Source organism: Oncorhynchus clarkii, chromosome 5 (assembly GCF_045791955.1).
Source record: "Oncorhynchus clarkii lewisi isolate Uvic-CL-2024 chromosome 5, UVic_Ocla_1.0, whole genome shotgun sequence".
NCBI lineage: Eukaryota > Metazoa > Chordata > Actinopteri > Salmoniformes > Salmonidae > Oncorhynchus > Oncorhynchus clarkii.
In genome coordinates, this window is record NC_092151.1 from 32,072,553 (window position 1) to 32,095,045 (window position 22,493).

Here is a 22,493-nt window from a genome sequence, read left to right on the forward strand (position 1 = left end):
ATTGCGTGGCTGCCCAATTCTATTCATGGATTGCATGTTTTGTCACAATATTATTTTGCTAAGTTTGTTTTGGACTTATGCCCGACTGAGCATTCTACTCAATGCATCATTGATGAGCGCTGATGAAGATTTGATCATTAAATTGACATTACATTTACTTGGAAATGAGTGACATTCGAAAGGAGGCAAATAATTTGTAGGAAAACCCTTTGTCATCATTTTGATGTCACCAGATTTACTTAATATGCAGTATATAATGTTAGCTAGCTAGCTAAGATTGGAGGCCACTGGGTTTTAGCTAGCTAACATTAGCATTGCTTGCTATTTTTGACGAACTTTGCTAGCTGTTGACAGCATTGCCATCTGTAAGTTTGACGACATGATAATGCGGGCAAAGTTGTTTCCTACTAAATATTTGACTACTTTTAACAATGTCATCGTATTTCCAGAAATTATAGTGTCAGAGGAAGGCCCATCAAATTGTCAGACCCATGTCACCCAAGTAATAGACTGTTCTTTCTGCTCCCGCACGGCAAGCAGTACCGGAGCACCAAGTCCAGGACCAAAAGGCTCCTTAACAGCTTTTACCCCCAAGCCATAAGACTGCTGAACAATTAATCAAATGGCCACCCGGACTATTTACATTGACACCCCCCTTCCATTTGTTTTTACAATGCTGCTACGCACTAGCTATACATTACCCATACCTGCATGTACAAATTACCTCGACTAAAGTGTATATAGCCTCGTTATTATTTTGATACTTTTTTTATTTGTAAAATATATTTTCTTCGCTCTTTCTTGAACTGCTTTGTTGGTTAAGGGCTTGTAAGAAATCAATTCACGGTAAGGTCTACCTACTCCTGTTGTATTTGGAGCATGTGACAAATATTTAGATTTTATAGTGCAATTTAGACTAAACTGTAGTTAGCATCCATCCAGAATGACTGGGCTTATCACCACTTTAGGGCACCACTATGGCGCTGCCGAAGGAGGGCAGTTTCAGAACGTTCATAACAATTGCTCCTCCATCACTTGGCCGTGTCATGCCATCTATGAATAGTTGTTTACTCTATACCCTGAAAGCCCAGGAGCAGCTCTCTAGAGCAGTAGTCTCTCTGAAGTCCACTGTGATCCTGGAAGTGTCTGTGGTTACAACTGGTTTCCTATCCTTATCTCCTTTCCCTTAACACCCCTATTCTAAGCAGGATTATGGCACTGGCATTCCTATTTAATTTTCCACTTCTCTCACACCAGTTGTCTTGAAGGAAAGGAGGATTTCAGAAGAGTGTTATTTGAACATATTTTCCATGCCTGTTCTATGTGGAACCATCTGCATTTGTTCAGTTTTACCACTGCTCACCACTAGAAGACTGTCTGGCAGTCTTCCATACTGTTAGTGGCCCTCATCTTTGCTGTCTTTGAACGTTGTTGCTTTGAACCGTCAAAGTGGTAGACTGCATCCTCTACTGCCCTGTTGTTATGGCTATAAACCCCCTTTAAATATTTGTGTGTGCCTTGCTGCGTGATTGTGAAGAGTGATGCTTTCCAGACCACCCTTGATATTATGTACTTAAAACTACGCAGAACTGGTCATGTGTATTTGGATGTGCCTGACTGACCATTTAATCAAAATGTTTTATGTGAATATTTAGCCCCCCCAATGTTGTTTTTATCAATAACTGTTCTCAGTCTTTTCCCTTGCCAGAGCCGCATTTAGCCTTTGCTGTGGAATGTGTAGTTAGCTGGTAGGCCTTGTTTTTTGTTTAGCAATGAGTTTGGAGATCCTTTAAACGTTGCATTTGGGAAATTGAATTACTTTTCCGTCACGCTGTAGAATAGATAGGATATTCCTTTCCAATTCTAAGCTGCTGTAGTTTGTTAGATAACATTGTATCCTCTATTCTCTCTGCAGAAAAAGAAGGCACAAGAAGAGGCGCATAGAAACATTTTCATACTCGATGACATTACATCGCAATGTCCGATCGTTTGGGGCAAATAACCAAGTCCAAGGATGGGAAAAGCAAGTACTCCTCACTCAGCCTATTTGATAAGTACAAGGGAAAGTCTATAGAAACTCAGAAAACCGCAGGTAAGTCATTGTCCATTCTTTCTCAAGTACTTCTGTGTTCAACTCCTATGTGTATGGCTTTAAGGATTTGAATGGCCCATGAAGCTTGACCAATACATAAAGTTTGCGAAGAGCTTTATTCACACCTCTCTCCTTCCCTCCGTTTGTGTCCGCTCACTCCCCCTCTTCCTCCCAGCAGTTCCGCGACATGGCTTACAGAGTCTTGGCAAAGTGGCCGCAGCCCGGCGCATGCCCCCACCTGCTCACCTGCCGAGCCTGAAGTCAGAGAACAAAGGAAACGATCCAAACGTGATTATCGTGCCCAAAGACGGAACAGGATGGGCAAACACACAGGAACAAACCGATCAAAAGAGGTAGGTGAGAGAGCCCGGAACAGACCCTGGGAAAGGTGGTCTGGATAGCAGATGAATGCATTTATACCCAACTCAGTTTCTTGAAGATTGCTGTGTCTACGGATTTTCAATCTTGCCATTTCAATCAGCAGCTGATGTACATTGAAGAAACCAATTGAGTGAACACTGGTCAATCAGTGCTATATATTCAATTAAGTTCCAGGGAGAAATAGAAGTAGGCTAACAGCGGCCTAATGATTTATAGTCTCAGTAGTTTAAAATGGCTGTGTCGTCTCACTGATCTGAAAACTGACAAGTGATGTGCATTAAATTCTGTGATGTAATAATTTTTTACAGGTTATTCCAGATTAATTAGTGGAGATGGGGAAAGGATGCCGCTATAGACTATTGAGATGCACTCTTGGATTAATGTTTTGCTATGATGCAATATGTTAAATTAATTCAATAGGTTTTGTTTTCTGAGGGAACGAGTCATCTTTTACACAACCAAAGTGTAACATTGGATGATGCAAGAATGAGTGATGGAGGCGTTGGTGAGCAAAGAAAGGGGTATTTGTTCACCTGGTACACACTTTGCTGAGGTTTGTGTTTCTGTACACTTTCCAGTGCTGTCTGTGTGCACTTCTTTATGGATGCGTTCAAACACGTACACTACTGTTCAAACGGTTGGGGTCACTTAGGAATGTCCTTATTTTTTAAGAAAAAATGTCAGTTTTAAAATAACATCAAATTGATCAGAAATACAGTGTAGACATTATTAATGTTGTAAATGACAATTGTAGGTGGAAACAGCTGATTTGAATTTTTATGGAATATCTATTTAGGCGTACAGAGGCCCATTATCTGCAACCATCACTCCTGTGTTCCAATGGCACGTTGTGTTAGCTAATCCAAGTTTAGCATTTTAAAAGGCTAGTTGGTCATTAGAAAACCCTTTTGCAATTATGTTAGCACAGCTGAAAACTGTTGTCCTGATTAAAGAAGCCATAAAACTAGCCTTCCTTTAGACTAGTTGAGTATCAGGAGTGGGAGACAGTTTGCACTGTTCTGTGAAGGGAGTAGTACACAGCAGTGTACGAGATCTTCAGTTTCTTGGCAATTTCTCGCATGGAATAGCCTTCATTTCTCAGAACAGAACAAGAATATTTGTTACTGGTCATTTTGAGCCTGTAATCAAACCCGCAAATGCTGATGCTCCAGATACTCAATTAGTCTAAAGAAGGCTAGTTTTATTGCTTCTTTAATCTGGACAACAGTTTTCAGCTGTGCTAACATAATTGCAAAAGGGTTTTCTAATGATCAATTAGCCTTTTAAAATTCTAAACTTGGATTAGCTAACACAACGTGCCATTGGAACACAGGAGTGAGTGATGGTTGCTGATAATGGGCCTTTGTACGCCTATGTAGATATTCCATTAAAAATCTGCCATTTCCAGCTATAATAGTCATTTACAACATTAACTATGTCTACACTGTATTTCTGATCAATTGTATGTTATTTTAATGGACAAAAAATTAGCTTTTCTTTCAAAAACAAGGATATTTCTCAGTGACCCCAAACCTTTGAAAGGTAGTGTACGTCTCGATCACACAGACAGCGTCATTGCATTTTGGTACACCAGAAGTACATTCATTTCCAATGGAAGGCTGCGTTTGACTTGCAGCGTTGCAGAGGCAGTTGCAGTGCGTTCTGTGTGGTGCCAAACTGTATGTGTAAACGGCTTGACAGAAATGGTAGCAGAAGTTGAATTTTGAGCAGAAGTTGAATTTTACGCAATGACACTAGGTGTGATCAAGGCATTAGCCCCATGTACAGCTGCAGGAAAGATAGCCTTGTGTCAGGCTTGAGAGGCGTTCGTGTTTGCTACCTCAAGGTTAGCTCACATGCAGGCTGTAAAGCTGTCTGTGTGTGGGAGTTGATTTGTGGGAAGTGACCACTCTGTTTGGTGTGTGAGTCTGTGGGTGGCTGGAGGAGTGGGCGCAGGAAGACTGAGGATACAGTGAGTATATGGCAATGTTGATTGAACACCAAACATATGGCATTTATAAAACCAGCGTTCATGTTGCTACTTTTTAGTGTTATTTGCATAGCAGGCATGACATTTTTCACACCATGTGGCTCAGTTGATAGAGCATGGCGCTTGCAATGCCAGGGTTGTGGTTCGATTTCCATGAGGCACCTGTATGCCAGGGTTGTGGTTCGATTTCCATGAGGCACCTGTATGAAAAGTAAGAAAAATGTGTGCGTGCACTCACTACTGTAAGTCGCTCTGGATAAGAGCCTCTGGCTCAATGACTAAAATGTAGTCATTTGATAACAGAAAAGTGAGTCGGTTTGTGTTATGTTGCCTGGCAAGTGAGAAAGAACAGAGTGGGAGTACTATTTATTTCTAATTCTTCACTATTTGGCTGGGGTAAATTCATCAAGAGTTTATAGCTCGGTTACAAGTGTCCAAGTTCTGTAACGTGTAAAAGTGAAACTGCGCAGTATGGCATGTCTGTATCAAGATGTATATTTATCTAGTCTATCTCTGGAGTGACGGTTCCCTCTCTCTCTCTCTCCCCTCCCTCAGTTCCATTGCATCAACAGCACAGCTGCTGGAGTTGCAGCCACAGCTGGTTTTGCAGAAATCTGTCTCCAATCTCCAGAAGCCCACACCGGTAGCCAGTCAGGAGGTGGGCTTGGCCTCTAGATTTTTGTCATCTACGTCTTTCGGTTTCACTTTGAATTGTGATTTTTTTTTCTTAGAGTGACTGCCTTTAAGAAGCAATGAATCCCTTTGAAAATTGCCTATTTGGCATCGATATATGAGTCTGAAAGTTTTTCTCGTGTCAAAATTGACTACAAAGTGTAAATAGGATCATTTTAGGCATAAAGTCAATCTTTTCTAAAATGTTTGGAACATCCGGTCGTCATACTAGGTAAATGAAGGTTGGGTTTTGATGTCTATTTGCCCCCTAACATGGGGTGAAGAGCTGCGGTGATTGCTCACTAATCAATAGCATAGATGGTTAGACTAGCAGCTCCGACTGTTTACACACGTTGCGCATTTCTTTTACTTGCGAAATACCTTAGATGTAAAATTGAGCAACTAAAACATCCTCGGTCAAAATTCATTACAGATAACTCGAGTAATCTTCAATTCATTCTGGGTATTTTAAGGAAGGGAAATAGGCTTCCAACCCGAATGCAAAATTGGTCAGGAAACACACCTCCAAGACTGAAATCTCTTTAATACAATTTCCTCTGTTGTTTCCACAGAGCACAAACACAGGTGGACCAAAGCAATGGGCCCAGCTAAATGGAAAGGCCGTAGAACTAGATGGTGAGTTGGAATGGAAAACTTGACTCTTCAAAATGACTTTGTCTCTTTGGTCAACATTGATGGAGGTGCTATCAGACGTGTCAATTTACTGCATGCCTCCACCTCATGATTTTCCATCAGCCTCTGTTTCTTTTGACTCTGCTGTGACTGACAGCTGTGCCTCTTGTTTCCATGGCGACAGCAGGTTTAAGGGCCTCAAACCGACTGCAGCCCTTCTCTCACGAGGAATTTCCAACGCTGAAGGCTGCTGGGGAACAGGACAAGGCTGGCAAGGAAAGAAGCGCCTTCGATCCGTCGTATGGGCCCGGACCAAGCCTCCGCCCCCAGAGTGAGTCCAGTGGACATAGCTGTGGTGGCACAAACATGTACTCCAGTTCAAAAGGAATCCACATGACTTTAAATTATGAATAGTGGAGCAGCCTCACAGCATAGTTGCTAATAAGTGCTGTGGGAAAATATTGTGGACATACTTAAAAAAACTGAATACACTGCAATTTCACCTTCTAACTCCTTAGACACAGGCTTGTTTTCTCAAATTAGTTTTCCTCTTGTCTTTCCAGATGTGACAAGTTGGAGGGAGGGTGGTGGGAGGAACCTTGTGCCCTCATTCCTGCCAGCAGGCCTGCCCTCAGATTCCGAGGGCAAGGCCAGCGGCGTAGCTGAGACTGGAAGCCCCCCTCCACCTCTTCCCCCCTCTGCCGCCCTCTCTGCCTCCATGGTCAGTCCCACCCCTGCCACCGTTGTCAGCGCCCCTTCAGTCCTAGAGCCCAAGGAGCCCTGTCTGCGTCCTGCCCAGCCCCTCCGCAGGCCCACCCCCCCTGCCCTGAACCATCACCAGCTCCACCACCCTACCACCACCACCACCTACCACGACATGCTGCCTGCCTTCGTAAGTAGCACAATACTACTCTTAATTTATTTTCACTTCATGACACCTTAATGCAAGGTTCTGTTCTGACTGTATACTTTTTGTCTATTGGTTTTCAGATGTGCCCCAAAGAGACTCGTGATGCTCCCGGCACTGCTGAACACACTGGCCCTGTCACTGTGGTCGCCCCAGTTCGCTTTGACAACCGGCCCACCTTCAGACAGCCCTACCCCAACATCAACCAAGAGCCTGTCAAGTAAGTTGTCACCTGCATATGCCTACTGTCTGGAAGTGATGCTCAGTTAAAATAATGAAAGATTAAAAAGGATAATACAATTGAAGATTCTGTGAATTCTTTTGTTTTCTTTGCAAAAATAATCGCAGGTCTCTCACCTCCCCATGTTCATAATCTCCTTATAGCGGTGAGGTTAGGAGAGAAGAAAACCGCTTCATCCGTGGGCCCTCCCGCAACCTCTCCTCCAGACCCATCCGTCGGCCCGGTGACAGACCGCCTCGTCCGGCCATCATCAACCCAGAGGACCTGAAGGATCTGGATGAGCTGGACAACGACTGTGAAGACGGCTGGGCAGGTGGGGGTGCTTTCTGTTCGCATCATACAAAGACTGAAACAACATTTCTGTGGATGTGCCGTAGCGGAACTAGATTGACCTTGATAAAAATGTTGTTCTCTTACCATTCCAGGTATCCATGAAGAAGTGGATTATGGCGAGAAACTCAAGTTCAGTGACGATGAGGAGGAGCACGCCGAAAAGAACAAGATGTGGTGAAATTACCCCCACCCCCTTTGTGTTTGTGACTGAATAGAATATTGTTGGTGTTATTTCTGTAGCTTTAAGAGCAGTGACCTTGTAGCAGTGACTGATTGTGAGCTCTATCTCTGACCCAGGGCTGAATGGGAGAACCAGCGTCGCGAGCACCAGTTGTTGCTGAGCACAGGAGAGGGGGCGTACCCCCAGGAGGGCCCTGAGGAGGGCCCTGAGGAGGAGGCTTACCTGGCCTTCCAGGAGCAGATGGCCCACAGGAAGACCAACAGCAGGTTCCCCTCTGGAGAACCACAGGTAAGGTCATACCTGAGTCCACTGTGCATCAGACTGCTACCCCTGCCTGGTCCCCTAGCCTTCAATACCACTGATCTCTGAAGTTTTGAGTTTAAAGAAGTATGGCAGAAGCCTGTCCAGTCATTTCACCTATCAGTGGTCATGAAGTCTTCAGACAATGCACATGACTATTATCAATAACCCTTGATTGAAATAAGACTCAACAAATTGCCTTGTAGTGATTAAAAAGTGAATGTTTAATTACAACTTCCAGGGTTTAAATGCAAAAGCTTATATGGAGATATGGTGGAGGTTACTGTAAGATTAACTAATGTTTAGGCATTAACTTTTTTGGGGTAGGGGGCAGTATTTGGAAGTTTGGATGACTTGAGGTGCCCAAAGTAAACTGCCTGTTACTCAGGCCCAGAAGCTAGGATATGAATTTAATTGGTAGTATTGGATAGAAAGTTTCTAAAACTGTTAAAATAATGTCTGTAAGTATAACAGAACTGATATGGCAGGCGAAAACTCGAGGGGAATCCATCCAGAAATATTTTTTTTGAGCTCACCACTCATTATAATGGTTGTCTATGGGAATATAAAATAAATACCTCCCAGATTGCAGTTACTAGGGCTTCCAGCAGATGTCAACAGTCTTTAGAAAGTTTCAGGCTTGTATTCTGAAAAATGAGAGCGTAAGACCACTCTGAATGAGTGGACCCTACAGTGTCCCAGAGGTTTTTCATGAGCGTGACAGAGAGAACGCCTTTCTTGTTTACCTTTTATATTGACGACGTTATTATCCGGTTGAAATATTATTGATTATTTAGGCTAAAAACAACCTGAGAATTGATTATAGACATCGTTTGACATTTTTTGTCTGCCTGTTGTGACTGCTTTTGAGCCTGTGGATTACTGAACAAAACGCTCGAACAAAACTGAGGTTTTTGGATATAAACAGGGACTTTATCGAACAAAACAAACATTTTATTGAGTAAATGGGAGTCTTGTGAGTGCAACCATATGAAGATCATCAAAGGTAAGTGATTAATTTTATCGCTATTTCTGACTTGTGTAACTCTACTTAGCTGGTAACTGTTTCTAATGATTTGTCTGCTTGGCGCTGTTCTCAGATAATCGCATGGTATGCTTTCGCCGTAAAGCCTTTTTGAAAACCGTGGTTGGATTAACAAGAAGTTTATCTTTAAACCGATGTATAACACTTGTATGTTTTTTATGAATTTATATAATGAGTATTTCTATTTTTGAATTTGGCGCTCTGCAATTTCACTGGATGTTGGCCAGGTGGGACGCTAGCTTCCCACGTACCCTAGTGAGGTTAACAAGAAGTTAAGCTTTGAAACGATGTAAGACACTTGTATTTTCATGAATGTTTAATATTACGAATTCTGTATTTTGAATTTCGCGCTCTACAATTTCACAGAATGTTGGCACACTACCATCCCACCTACCCCAAAGAGGTTAAAGCATAAAGAGTACATACACCTGTAGGAAGAGAACAATTGAGTCACATTTATATGCGTGTGTCTTAAGTCCATTGTACACAGAAACCATGTAGTCCCCACATCAACACCCGAACCCTCCTCTGTGGCGTCTCTAGGCCCAGCAGAAGAGCTCCGGGCCTGGCATGGCCCACCCGGGTGAACCCCTGGACGACCAGGAGGAGCGCCAGGGCCCAGCCCGGGCCAAGTTTGTATCACCAGAACTCTCTGAGGCAGTGGAGAGAGCTCGCCGGCGCAGGGAGGAGGAGGAGAGACGCGCCCGTGAGGAGAGACTTGCCGCCTGCGCCGAGAAGCTCAAGAGGCTAGACGAGAGGTTTGGGAAGACTGAGAGACAGTTGTCAAGGTCTGAGGAGGGAGCGAAGGATGCAGAGAGCAAGGAGGCAGCACTGTCCCCTGGGAGAGAGAGCAAAAACCACCAGGAGAGCTGGCAATATGGCACGAAAGGTAGCACCAAACCGCCATTAGTGTTTGTTTAGTAAACATTTATTTATTCAGATTGATCAGTTGAAAATACTAACTTGCAATTCTCAGTCATAGTGTGCACTTTCAGTAAAATGCTCAATTTCAACGGTATGGCTATTACTGAATGTAGGAAACATACAGGGTTGCCAGGACTAACTAAAATCTCTAGCCCAATGACCTCTGAAACTGCCCACAAGGCTTGAAAACTAGGCCCCCAAAAATGTTTGCCCCGAGAGTTGCCAAATTTATCCAAAAAATCCTTTTCCCATAACATTATTGAGCGAATTAAGAAGGAATATCGATGTCATTTTTAATGATGTAGGTTAAGAAGCTAAATTTGGTTTTCCGTCAAAATAATTCTTGCAAATTTAAGAATATATTGCAAGGGAAAAATGAATTGACCTTATTAATCTCTCCAGATCATTTTCCATCAATGGATGTCGATTTAACTTGTTTTGACTGCTATGATTAAGCAATAAGGCCAGAGGAGGTGTGGTATATGACCAATATACCAAGGCTAAAGGCTGTTCTTAGGACATAAGAAAAGTTGACATTAGAATGCAGTCTACTTTAAATCACCTCCTGAGCGAATTTATCCAAAGAGCTCTAGTGCTCATGAAGTAGTTTTCTAATGCTTTGTCGCTGTTATATCAGTTTTAGCGCGTTAGAAGGTTTTATGGAAAAGGTCGTCTCCGTAATGACCAATCTACAACTGGTAAAAAGTTGTCATGACGTGTACGTGTGCTGCTGTCTCCGTGACTCAACTGCTTCTGCTGCAGCACTCTCTCAGCCTGTGCTCTCAACACACACACACCCCTTCGGCCCTCCCCCTCTCCACCGTTCACTCACTCAATAACAGCTTGCTCACTGCCTGATAGTCAGCAGCAGCAGGTCACAGTGAAATGTATATATTTTTTTAAGAGAAATGCCATGGTGGCCGCTGTACAATTTAGAAGTAGCCCAAAAACCTGCCACCCGTGACAAATACATTTTCACCCGCAACACCGTTTTCAAAGTAGTCCAATTTGGCTGGAAAACTGCAAACATGGCAACACTGGAAACATGGGTAGCTATGTAAAAGTAGGATTATAACACGCTCCCTCTCCTGTCCCAGACACTGAGTGTCCCTTGGAGCACTCCCCCGGCCAGCAGGACTACAGGGAAGAGGGCACCTTGGGCTTCGTCCCCTACCGCAATGAGGACGATGGCGGGGCTGATCCCACTTCTCCCCTGCCCGACTACACAAACCACCAGGCCTCCAAGCCCGTCCCGCCCCGCTTCCAAAAGCAGCAGCAGGTGAGCCGCCCGGCCAATGCCATCTGATGCTTTCCCAGCAGTCCCTTCCCTCCAGCCCCAAAAATCCTTATCCCTTCCCTAATTCCTGGTGGGATTAGCAGCTTGAGAAAGGCCCGTCAGTTCACAGGAGCAGGTATTTTCCGTAACGACGGACGTCGGGTATTATGAAGGGGGCCAACGGGTGTGTTTGTTTTGTTCTGTTGTGTAGTGTTTTAATGAGTTCTGTGGTGGATGCACAGCAATAGGCAATTGACAAAACAGGAAATAACCACTCGCTGCATATAGTACACTTCTTTAAATGCATCTAGTCACTTTTTTATGTGAGGTGAATAATTATACCAGTGTGAACATAATGGGTTCATGCGCTGTCGTCCCTCCCCTCGCAGGACCAAGTGTATAAAATGCAGCACTGGCAGCAGCAGTCTGGCCACCCCGCCCCCTCGGGCTCCAGCCACCCCCCGAGGGGGTACTACCCCCCACACATGCTGGGCTTCGACCCCCGCTGGATGATGATGCCCCCTTTCTTGGACCCCCGCATGGCCCAGGGCCGCTCCCCAGTGGACTACTACACCAATGCTGTCCACTCTTCAGGTGAGACCTGAGAAAATAGTATTGTTTTACAAAAGGGAATGATGAATTTCCTGATTTCATTTCTTAATTCACTTTTTAGTTTAGTGACATCATGGTCAAACTTTCTAGATTGATATGGGATCTCCAAATAATCCTGCATCTGTATCATCTCTAACTGTAGATTACCTCCTCTGTGTTTGCGTAGGAATTATGAAATCGAGGATGCAGCCAGACCACCTGAACAGCCCAGGGTCCCCCTCTGACGATGGCTGCCATCCAAGCATGCATCAGGAGCGGAGGGCCCCCTCCACCGAGCCCTACCCCTTGTGGAACCAAGATGGCTACCCCCCTCGCAGTTTCACCCCACCCTACCAGAGACAGCACGAGAGCTCAGACAGGAGCCAGCCAGACGACCGGAGTGACAGGACATGCTCCCAGCAGGACTTGTACGAAGAGAGTGGTAACGAGTGCCTAGACAACCCATCTGGTGACCTCTCCCATCAGGCCTACCACCAGAGCAAAGGTCCCGACAGGGATCACCACCCGCACGACCAAGGCCTGCTCTCCTCAGCCCCGAGCCGGCCCCAGCAGCAGCATGCAGACAGCGACTACCCCAAACAGGAGCCCAAAGACAGGTACCTGAAGGACGGCACTGAACCCTGTGACGAAGTCTTCGACACCTCCAAGGAAAAGGTTTTTGACTCAGACTTCCATAGGCGAGATGGAGGCCAGAAGAAGGAAGTTGGTGTTGGTGGTCAGAACCAGTGGTCTGATCCTGGCTCCAGCACCCCTGCCAGCAGTGTAAGCCAGCCCTCTGAGACTGGCGGTAGGACCCTGACCCGCAGGACCGGTCCCATCAAGAAGCCTGTGCTAAAGGCCCTCAAAGTGGAGGACAAGGAGAACGAGAAGCCCAAAGTGGAGCCTGAGGAGAAGGTAGTCCCTTACCGCCTGGAAAAGGAGGTGCTCACCAACGTATATGACCTGAAGAAAGATAACCAGCCCCTAGTAAGTAACAGACGCTCTGCCTCGCCTGCTATTGAGAAGCAGCCAGAAGAGAAGCAACAACCACCAGCTCCTGCTAAAATAGAGCGGCCAGCCAGTACCAACAGTGAGGATTTGCCGAAGGAAAACAGCTGGGACAGCGGAAAGAGCCAGTCCTCCAGAGACAGCCAGGAGAGCAGGGAGCCTGGTGCACCACGACGCAACAACTGGATCTTCATCGATGAGGAGCAGGCCTTTGCCGGAGCCAGGGGAACGGGTAGAGGTCGGAGCCGTGGCGGCTTCAAGGAGTTCAGTTCAAGAGGAGACCGTGGTGGCCGGGGAGGCCGAGAGAACCCCAGAGGAGGCTACAACAACAATATCAACAGCAGGGACGCTGCTGGAACCCAGAGACCAGGCAGAGGCAGAGGACTGCCCAGGGACTTTGTCAAGGTGGAGGACCTGCAGAGGGGGAAGCCAAGGAGGCGCAACGTCAGCGAGACTCTGAGCGAGACCTCAGAGTATGAGGAGCTGCCCAAGCGGCGACGCCAGAAGGGCTCTGAAAACGGAGAGGGTGGCAGCTACCCAGAGCAGGGAGAGACCAGGAAGGCCGACCGAGACTCTTGGAGGTCCAACAAGGTGTACACGGAAGAACAGGCGGCCAGTGATGCCCGCGACAAGGCCAAAGCCAGCAGCAGGGGGTTCGGAGGCTTCGGCCGCTCCCTGCCTCCCAGACTCGATACTGGCAGGGGTTACAACACCAGCCGAGGGTTCAACAACGGCTCCAGAGACATCTCCACCTGGAGAGGACGGGGGACTCAGTTTGGCAGTGGCGGTGGGCCCATGCAGGAGAACGGCTACGTCTTGGGCACCGAGACCTATCCCAGGAGACCACCTGCAGAGCGTGAGCCCCTCAAATACACCCCCAAGTTTACTGGCTCTACTGGTTCCTTCATGGAGAACGGCGCTGAGGACCGCAGCGGCGAGGGTGAGTACTACATAGACAGCGACAACCCTGGACAACAGCCGTTGAGAAGACGGAGGCCGCCGCGCCAGGACAAGCCCCCGCGTTTCCGCCGACTACGTCAAGAGAGGGAGCCCGGCAGTGGCCAGTGGACCAGCGATGAGTACGTCAACGGATCAGAAGGATTCGCGAACCCCTGGCCGAGCCGCTCCAAGGAGGGAGGTAAAGAGGACGGCTGGTCCAGTGGCCACTACTCCGGAGGGGGGGGTAGGTCCGGTGGTCAGCACGGCCAGGCGGAGGACTGGGAGACTGGCTCAGAGAACAGCGACTTCAGTGACTGGAGGGAGAAGCGTGGGGGAGGGCAGCAGCAGCAGGCACACGGGGGAGATGTGCACTCAGACTCAGGCCACGGGGATCCTGGGTCTGGAGAGAAGAGGGAGCTGGCCAAGAGGAGTTTCTCCAGCCAGCGCCCCCTGGTGGACCGGCAGAACAGGAAGGGTGAGGTGGATGGGAACAAGATGACACGCTCTTCAGAGAAACCTAACGCTCTGCCCTCCTGTAACAGGAATGACGGCTGGCAGAATGGAGGGTCCTCCAACCATAAGAGGTGAGTACTGTGCTAACTTTGGCTTATGCGAACTTGGTGTGAGAACGTTCAACAAAACTATTGATATTGTTTTGTCTTGACTTAATTGTTTCAAAACATTCTCAAGACATCAATATACTGGAGCTTCTAAAAACAAACCTTAGCAACACTTTCGCACAATAATATGTGGTAAGTGGTAACACCTGACTCATGGAATGTCTCTCCCTGATTCCAGCAGGAGCCCAGAGGAGTCAGGCCCAGTCTACAATGTTGAGCAGTCTGAGGAGGGCCACCAGGCAAACGAACCCTCGGGGAAGAAGCTGGACAAGGAGCTGAAGCCCAGGTCTGTGAAGGGAGACCTGGCCAAACCACTGTCTCAGTACGACCTCAACAGCTACCCCAGTGAGTATGCTAGGCACCAACTTCATAATAACACCTACTTGAGTCAATTAAGCAAGGCTCAAATTAAATCTAAACCAGGGGTCTCAACCTGGTGGGCCAGATGACTGATTTAATGTGGCACATGTGTGTCTTCCAGTTGAGGGGGATTCTGGGGGTCCTAGTCCAGATGGGTTCCAAGACCTGTCCAAGAAACAGCTGCGGCGCCCACAGGAAGACGACAGAAGGAGAAAGGAACAAGGAGCTCCTGTAAGTTGACAGAACATTCAAATAAGCCTGAGACATTTAAATAAAACTAACAATCGGCAAAAGAGCTTTCGGTGTCTAGAGTATAGACCCAGTTTTGAGTAAAATCTAAATAATTTCAAATCAAAGTTTATTTGTCACGTGCGCCGAATACAACAGGTGAAATGCAACCTTACAGTGAAATGCAACCTTACAGGCTCTAACCAATAGTGCAAAAAAAGGTATTAGGTGAACAATAGGTAAGTTAATTAAATAAAGCGACAGTAAAAAGACAGGTTATATACAGTAGAGGCTATAAAAGTAGCGAGGCTACATACAAGGCACCTGTTAGTCAGGCTGATTGAGGTAGTATGTACATGTAGATATGGTTAAAGTGACTATGCATATATGATGAACAGAGTAGCAGTAGCGTAAAAGAGGGGTTGGTGGGTAGCTTGACACAATGCAGATAGCCCTGTTAACCAATGTGCGGGAGCACTGGTTGGTCGGCCCAATTGAGGTAGTATGTACATGAATGTATAGTTAAAGTGACTTTGCATATATGATAAACAGAGAGTAGCAGCAGCGTAAAATAGGTTTGGGGGGCACACAATGCAAATAGTCCGGGTAGCCATTGAATTACCTGTTCAGAAATCTTATGGCTTGGGGGTAAAAACTGTTGAGAAGCCTTTTTGTCCTAGACTTTGCACTCCGGTACCGCTTGCCATGTGGCAGTAGAGAGAACAGTCTATGACTGGGGAGGCTGGGGTCTTTGACCATTTTTGGGCCTTCTTCTAACAACGCCTGGTATAGAGGTCCTGGATGGCAGGTAGCTTAACCCCAGTGATGTACTGGGCCGTACACACTACCCTCTGTAGTGCCTTGCGGTCAGAGGCCGAACAATTGCCGTACCAGGCAGTGATGCAACCAATGCTCTCGATGTTGCAGCTGTAGAACCTTTTGAGGATCTCAGGACCCATGCCAAATCTTTTTAGTTTCCTGAAGGGGAATAGGCTTTGTCGTGCCCTCTTCATGACTGTCTTGGTGTGTTTGAACCATTCTAGTTTGTTGTTGATGTGGACACCAAGGAACTTGAAGCTCTCAACCTGCTCCACTACAGTTCCGTCGATGAGAATGGGGGCGAGCTCGATCCTCCTTTTCCTGTCGTCCACAATCATCTCCTTAGTCTTGGTTACGTTGAGGGATAGGTTGTTATTCTGGCATCACCCGGCCAGGTCTGAGTTCCTCCCTTGGCAACACCTCACTTAATGATGGTGTTAGAGTCGCGCCTGGCCCTGCAGTCATGGGTGAACAAGGAGTACGGGAGGGGACTGAGCACGCACCCCTGGGGAGCTCCAGTGTTGAGGATCAGCGTGGCAGATGTGTTGCTACCTACCCTCACCACCTGGGGGTGGCTCGTCAGGAAGTCCAGGATCCAGTTGCAGAGGGAGGTGTTTAGGATCCTTAGCCAGGAAGTCCAGGATCCTTAGCTTAGCGATGAGCTTTGCGGGTACTATGGTGTTGAACGCTGAGCTGTAGTCATTGAATAGCATTCTCACATAAGTGTTCCTTTTGTCCAGGTGGGAAAGGGCAGTGTGGAGTGCAATAGAGATCGCATCATCTGTGGATCTGTTTGGGCGGTATGCAAATTGGAGTGGGTCTAGGGTTTCTGGGATAATGGTGTTGATGTGAGCCGTTACCAACCTTTCTAAGCACTTCATGGGTATGGACGTGAGTGCTACGGGTTTATAGTCATTTAGGCAGGTTGCCTTGTGTTCTTGGGCACAGGGACTATGGTGGTCTGTTTGAAACATGTTGGTATTACAGACTCAATCGGGGACATAATTGCTAATGGATTCATGCAAGCAACGATACTTCTTTAACAACATACTGTTTTTTCCTAAATATCTCAATCATATGTTATGTTAAGTATAGCTGTACATGACTTGAGGTGCTGTGTTGTACTTAATCTATGGAAAAAAAGCATTTCTTTGCCACACTGCAGGTTCCAGTAAAAAACAGACCGATCACCTCCAAGATGCCCCCGCGGTTTGCCAAGAAGCAGGGTGGCATGACCATTGATCAGCCAGAAGAGGGACTCTCTGCCAACAACCTGGGCACAGAAATCTGGGAGACTAACAGCTCAGGTAGGAGTAGGGGCAACACCCCAGCCTTCACACACCTCATCTTCCACCCCACCTGATAACTGTTTCCCATACTCAGCTTTTCCCTCCAAACTACATAGGAACATTCTTGTGCTGTCAACTGTATAACATAATACATTGGTTCTATGGTTCTATTCCTTCCCTCAGCTCTCTCAATCCAGTCATCTGGAGGAGATTCGTGGACCAAGCAGGTCTCCTTCACAGGCAGCGAGCCCAACTCTGAGGATTCTGACGCGGGCCCTGAGCAGAGCAAGGAGCAGCACAAGCCCGGTCCCATCGGCAACGAACGTTCACTCAAGCACCGCAAGGGCTCGGAGGGTGTGGAGCGTCTGGAGGGGAGGCCCATCACTCCCGTCAATGGCGTGGACCTCCATGTGGACACAGTGCTGCCTGTGCCACCCATCGAGTTTGGTGTCAGTGCCAAGGACTCTGACTTTAGTCTGCCACCCGGTTCCACCCCAGTGCCCGTTTCCAACCCTGTCACCAAGCTGCAGGACGCCCTCGTCAGCAATGTGAGTACAAATATACTGAGTTCAACTGGATTCCCATTGTCACCTCATGATTATAAGGTGGGCTATTAAAAGGAATCCTTCAAGTGCTACACTTGAAGTGGCTTGATAAAAACAAATATCATAAATGAGATGTAAAATGGACAAAGAATGTCATTGGCTAGTTGTTGATGTGTATAACCTTTGTGTGTGTGTGTGTAGCCGGCCCTGACCCAGGCCATTCCCATGCTGCGTAGAGACCACCTGCAGCCTGGCATCAACCTCAACCCCATCTCTTTCCCCAGTGCTGACCTCACACTCAAGGTACACACCCCACTGCCTCACACTAGTCTTAAATAAATGTAATTCTCAGTTACCTACCTGGCTAAGTAAAGGTTAGATCAAATAAACGTTAGTAAACACAAAAGATTTTGTGTAATTTCACCGACCATTTCTATCCCTTCGCCCCCTTTTCCTCAGATGGAGTCGGCCCGTAAGGCGTGGGAGAACTCCCAGTCTCTCCCCGAGCAGGGCTCTCCTGGTGGGGGTGCCTCTGGCGCCCAGCCCCCTTGCAGCGTGGGCTCCTCCAGCGGGGTGAGCTACAGCTCTTTCGGAGGGGTGTCCATGCCCCCCATGCCCATTGCCTCCGTGGCGCCTTCCATGTCCATGCAGGGTAAGAGGACACTCGCACATTAAACATTGACATTATTGCTATATTTGCCAAAAGACTATGCGTTGTATGAAATGTAAATCTGTGCATTATTATTATACCTTTGAAATAACAATTGTATTTCCGTCTCTGTAGGTAACCATGTCCCCCCGCTGTATCTGGACGGCCATGTCTTTCCCAGCCAGCCTCGTCTGGTGCCCCCAACCATGACCCAGCAGCAGAGCTACCAACAGGTACTACACTTACAAGTATAGGGTCTTACAGGATTTTATTCCAATTATTTTTCTTCTTTAGATACACTACCGTTCAAAAGTTTGGGGTCACTTAGAAATGTCCTTGTTTTTAAAAGAAAGACACTTTCTTTTGTCCGTTTAAAATAACATCAAATTGATCAGAAATACAGTGTAGACATTGTTAACGTTGTAAATGACAATTGTTGCTGGAAACGGCTGATTTTTAATGGAATATACATGTGCGTACAGAGACTCATTATAAGCAACCATCACTCCTGTGTTCCAATGGCATGTTGTTTTAGCTAATCCAAGTTTAGAATTTTAAAAGGCTAATTGATCATTAGAGAAAACCCTTTTGCAATTATGTTAGCACAGCTGAAAACTGTTGTCCTGATTTTAAAGAAGCAATAAAACGGTCCTCCTTTAGACTAGTTGAGTATCTGGAGCATCAGCATTTGTGGGTTTGATTACAGGCTTAAAATGACCAGAAACAAATAACTTCTATTCTTCTTCTGAGAAATGAAGGCTATTCCATGTGAGAAATTGCCAAGAAACTGAAGATCTCGTACACTGCTGTGTACTACTCCCTTCACAGAACAGCACAAACTGTCTCTAACCAGAATAGACAGAGGAGTGGGAGGCCCCAGTGCACAACTGAGCAAGAGGACAAGTACATTAGTGTCTAGTTTGAGAAACAGACACCTCACAAGTCCTCAACTGGTAGATTCATTAAATAGTACCCGGAAACCACCGGTCTCAACGTCAACAGCGAAGAGGCGACTCCTGGATGCTGGCCTTCTAGGCAGAGTTCCTCTGTCCAGTGTCTGGGTTCTTTTGCCCATCTAAATATTTTGAATTTTTTTGGGCCAGTCTGAGATATGGCTTTTTCTTTGCACCTCTGCCTAGAAGGCCAGCATCCTGGAGTCGCCTCTTCACTGTTGACGTTGAGACCGGTGGTTTCCGGGTACTATTTAATGAATCTACCAGTTGAGGACTTGTGAGGTGTCTGTTTCTCAAACTAGACACTAATGTACTTGTCCTCTTGCTCAGTTGTGCACCGGGGCCTCCCACTCCTGTCTATTCTGGTTAGAGACAGTTCGTGCTGTTCTGTGAAGGGAGTAGTACACAGCAGTGTACGAGATCTTCAGTTTCTTGGCAATTTCTCGCATGGAATAGCCTTCATATTATATTTATTTTGGGCAATAATCGGTGCCTCCTGGATTTCAATTTTTTTTGTGATACATGCCAAAAGTGCTTGATTTTTGCTGGGTCAATAATGACATTTTGCATGGCAATTTGTGATATGTCCAATTTGTCATAAATGCACTGGTGGGGGGAGGGTAAACTGTAATATTATAATTCACTCCTTCTTGTGTGTGCACGCAGGCGGCCGCGGCTGCCCAGCAGATCCCCATCTCCCTACACACCTCTCTGCAGGCCCAGCTCGGTCTCCGGGGAGGCCTTCCCGTCTCCCAGTCCCAGGAGATGTTCAACTCCATTCCCTCCTTCAGGTCCCAGGTGTACATGCATCCTAATCTGTCTCAGCCTAACCCCATGGTGCTGTCAGGCGGTGGCCCCCTGAAGGGGCCCTATTCGGCCTTCCCGGGCATGCAGCCATCGGACATGGTCAAGACCCAGTCGGGCTCCCACTACCAGCCCATGAACGGTAGCCAGGCCATGGTCTACGACGGCCAGATGAACCAGGGCCCTGGCATGAGCTCCTCCCAGCTCATGGACTCCCAGCTCATCCAGGTAAGGGGAACAACTCTGTCAGTGGCACACTTAGTTTGAAGGAACAGTTTGCTTGGCTTCTAATGGAAACATTATACTCTCTTCATTCAATGTTTAAAAGGCCCGAACAATGATCCTTCCTCTCTCTCTCTCGCTCCAGGTGACCATGCCCTTGCCGGGCTCCCAGCTGCGTTATGGCTCTGCCCAGCAGCACCTCATCCTGCCCCAATCCATCCAGCTCCAGCAGGGCCAGAACCTCTCCGTCGGAGCTGCCCGCAGGATGCTCCCCCCTGGCTCCCAGCCCCCTGTCATGACCAGCAGTAGAGAGGTGAGCTCTACAGACCCACCAAGTGTCCCTTCCAACAATGTTACAGCTTAACTACCCTAATGATTGGTAAATGTTAGCTTTAGGTTGGATTTGGAAACATTTCATGTATAAACAAACAAAAATGCACGTTGAATGTAGTGAAACCCATCCCTTTGAAATAGAAGGGATAGTTCACCTAAATTACAAAATTACTTGATTTTTTTGCAGAATTTCCCAATGTCTACTGGTCCGTATACTACTTACAAGGTAAGGAACAACTGTAGTGAATTTGTCATTTGGGTGAACTATCACTTTAATGCCACAACATTTCATAGATGGCATTGAGATGTTCTTACTTGTATATTTAATGGGGATGTTTGTTTGTTGTCCTTCTCCAGACCTCCCAGATGGAAAAGATAGGCTTCCAGTTCTCTGACAAGCCCAATCACTCCCAGGGCATGCCTGGAGGATACAACAGGTGAGCTGGAACAGCTGAGTGTCACCTTGAAACTTATGTCAAATCACAAAACGACTTCTCTTAGTTCATATCCTTATAAACGTGTTCATTTTATTGTAACATGCCAAAGGATTCTACATGGTTCGCTGCCAGTAAAATGTTTAGACTTGTCAAGAAACTGACAGAACAGCTGCATTTACTTCTAGTTTGTCCAATATTTAATAAAACATTTAGTGATCATATAATGGCATTAAAGTGATGATATAGATGTAATTGCAAGCCAATGGTAAACCTATATTTTTCCTTCTCTCTCCCATCAGACCAGGGTCTGCCAGCCCCAGTGGGAAGCAGTCTGGCCCCGTGGGCCCTCTGCCTGGGCATTACAACCAGCAGGTATGACCCAACACAGTCATACACACATTAGGTACACACACGCACCTTGGTAGTACTAGTTACTGTTCACATTCTACAATCAACAACTAGGTCAACTGACAATCAAGGTCCTCCAGTGCACTTCACACACTCTCATACACACAAACACCATTTTACAGGCACTTTTACAGGCTCTTACAGTAGTAGGTACCCCCCACCCCCACCCCACCCCACACAAACGGTCCTGACACATAATCCCAGATGCCCATACACACTCATATAGCCTACCCCTCCCATTTCATTGGAAACAGAAGACCTCATCCATGCAGGCCGTTCAGCAGCGAGGCTGGGCTTGCAGTGGCCCTGGCCTGACCTGTAGTTGCTGCTACAGAGACCCGGCCACCGGCTGGTATGAGGCCCTGCTGTGCCCCCTACACGGCAAGGTTATAGAAACCTCAACTCAATCATTCTGCTTGTTCAAATCACTGTGATGTTGCACCACTTGAATGACTAATCAGTTTTGACATGCAGCTTCCCTGAACTGCTCTGGCACAATGGCCTCTCAAGACCTTAGTGTACGTTTGAGTCACGAGCATAAAGCAATTTGATGAAATGTCATTTTAGAATTCAGTCTGGAAAATATTTGTAGCTTTGCACACATCTCCGCAACCCCCTTAATATTTGCATAAAGAAAAATACCCATGCATATATACTGAGACGTGTTGCCATGCTAACAGTGTGTGTGTGTTCCACCAGGTCCCCCCTCCCCAGGGCAGCATGGTTATGCACATGCGTCCCCCTACCACTGGCCCCTTTCCCACCCCCATCCAGAGACCTGTCATGCAGGTCAACAAGACAGTCATCATCCGCTCCCCCCCTTACCCCAATCCCGGGCGCGAGCCACCCCACTCCAGCCCCCCCTCGGCCCCTGAGCCCACTGTCAAGGGGCCGGAGGATGGCATGAAGGTGAGCCACCCACTGTAAATATAGGTAATTAGATTTTTATCCATTTCGTTTTTTGTTTTTCTTCAATCCAATGTGCCAATGTATGAAATCAAAGCCATATATGAAGAAAGTTTGGTAGTTGCCGTTTCCATCGATTTTGACCTCAATTCATTTTGATTGGTTAAAATGTGTCGTGACGTCAATTACCACTGTCAGCACCTCAACTCTCCATGTCTGTTAAGAAGCAACTAGTGTCTAGTTGTCAAAGTTGCCCTGAACAGACTATATATGGCTCTGAATGAACTCAACTGGATGCACTGCTATGAACTATTGTAATTAATAATGAACATATTGCGTCATAACCAGTAATATGGTACTTGAGGTATAAAATTCTCATCACAAGATTAACACAAGATTAATTAAAA

At 46.6% G+C, this 22,493-nt stretch overlaps 1 protein-coding gene across 13 annotated transcripts in view; it reads left to right on the forward strand.

The window, feature by feature from the left end:
• LOC139408651 (proline-rich coiled-coil 2B) overlaps nt 1–22,493 on the forward strand; it is a 38,013-nt gene that overhangs the window by 12,556 nt on the left and 2,964 nt on the right. The window contains exons 2-29 of one of the 13 annotated variants that reach the window (XM_071152810.1): nt 1,916–2,092; nt 2,268–2,445; nt 5,019–5,121; nt 5,708–5,771; nt 5,956–6,099; nt 6,332–6,660; nt 6,759–6,895; nt 7,060–7,229; nt 7,342–7,423; nt 7,547–7,718; nt 9,319–9,664; nt 10,797–10,978; nt 11,365–11,569; nt 11,754–14,097; nt 14,312–14,478; nt 14,615–14,724; nt 16,706–16,847; nt 17,013–17,377; nt 17,576–17,677; nt 17,834–18,026; nt 18,159–18,256; nt 19,643–20,008; nt 20,148–20,315; nt 20,523–20,561; nt 20,693–20,772; nt 21,072–21,144; nt 21,435–21,566; nt 21,880–22,089. In XM_071152810.1, the coding sequence (XP_071008911.1) occupies nt 1,978–2,092; nt 2,268–2,445; nt 5,019–5,121; nt 5,708–5,771; nt 5,956–6,099; nt 6,332–6,660; nt 6,759–6,895; nt 7,060–7,229; nt 7,342–7,423; nt 7,547–7,718; nt 9,319–9,664; nt 10,797–10,978; nt 11,365–11,569; nt 11,754–14,097; nt 14,312–14,478; nt 14,615–14,724; nt 16,706–16,847; nt 17,013–17,377; nt 17,576–17,677; nt 17,834–18,026; nt 18,159–18,256; nt 19,643–20,008; nt 20,148–20,315; nt 20,523–20,561; nt 20,693–20,772; nt 21,072–21,144; nt 21,435–21,566; nt 21,880–22,089 (6,816 nt within the window). In that variant the 5' untranslated portion in view covers nt 1,916–1,977. Of the gene's footprint in view, nt 1–1,915; nt 2,093–2,267; nt 2,446–5,018; nt 5,122–5,707; nt 5,772–5,952; nt 6,100–6,331; nt 6,661–6,758; nt 6,896–7,059; nt 7,230–7,341; nt 7,424–7,546; nt 7,719–9,318; nt 9,665–10,796; nt 10,979–11,364; nt 11,570–11,753; nt 14,098–14,311; nt 14,479–14,614; nt 14,725–16,705; nt 16,848–17,012; nt 17,378–17,575; nt 17,678–17,833; nt 18,027–18,158; nt 18,257–19,642; nt 20,009–20,147; nt 20,316–20,522; nt 20,562–20,692; nt 20,773–21,071; nt 21,145–21,434; nt 21,567–21,879; nt 22,114–22,493 lie in introns of all 13 variants that reach the window. The other 12 variants (XM_071152815.1, XM_071152813.1, XM_071152811.1 and 9 more) reach the window with 12 other exon arrangements.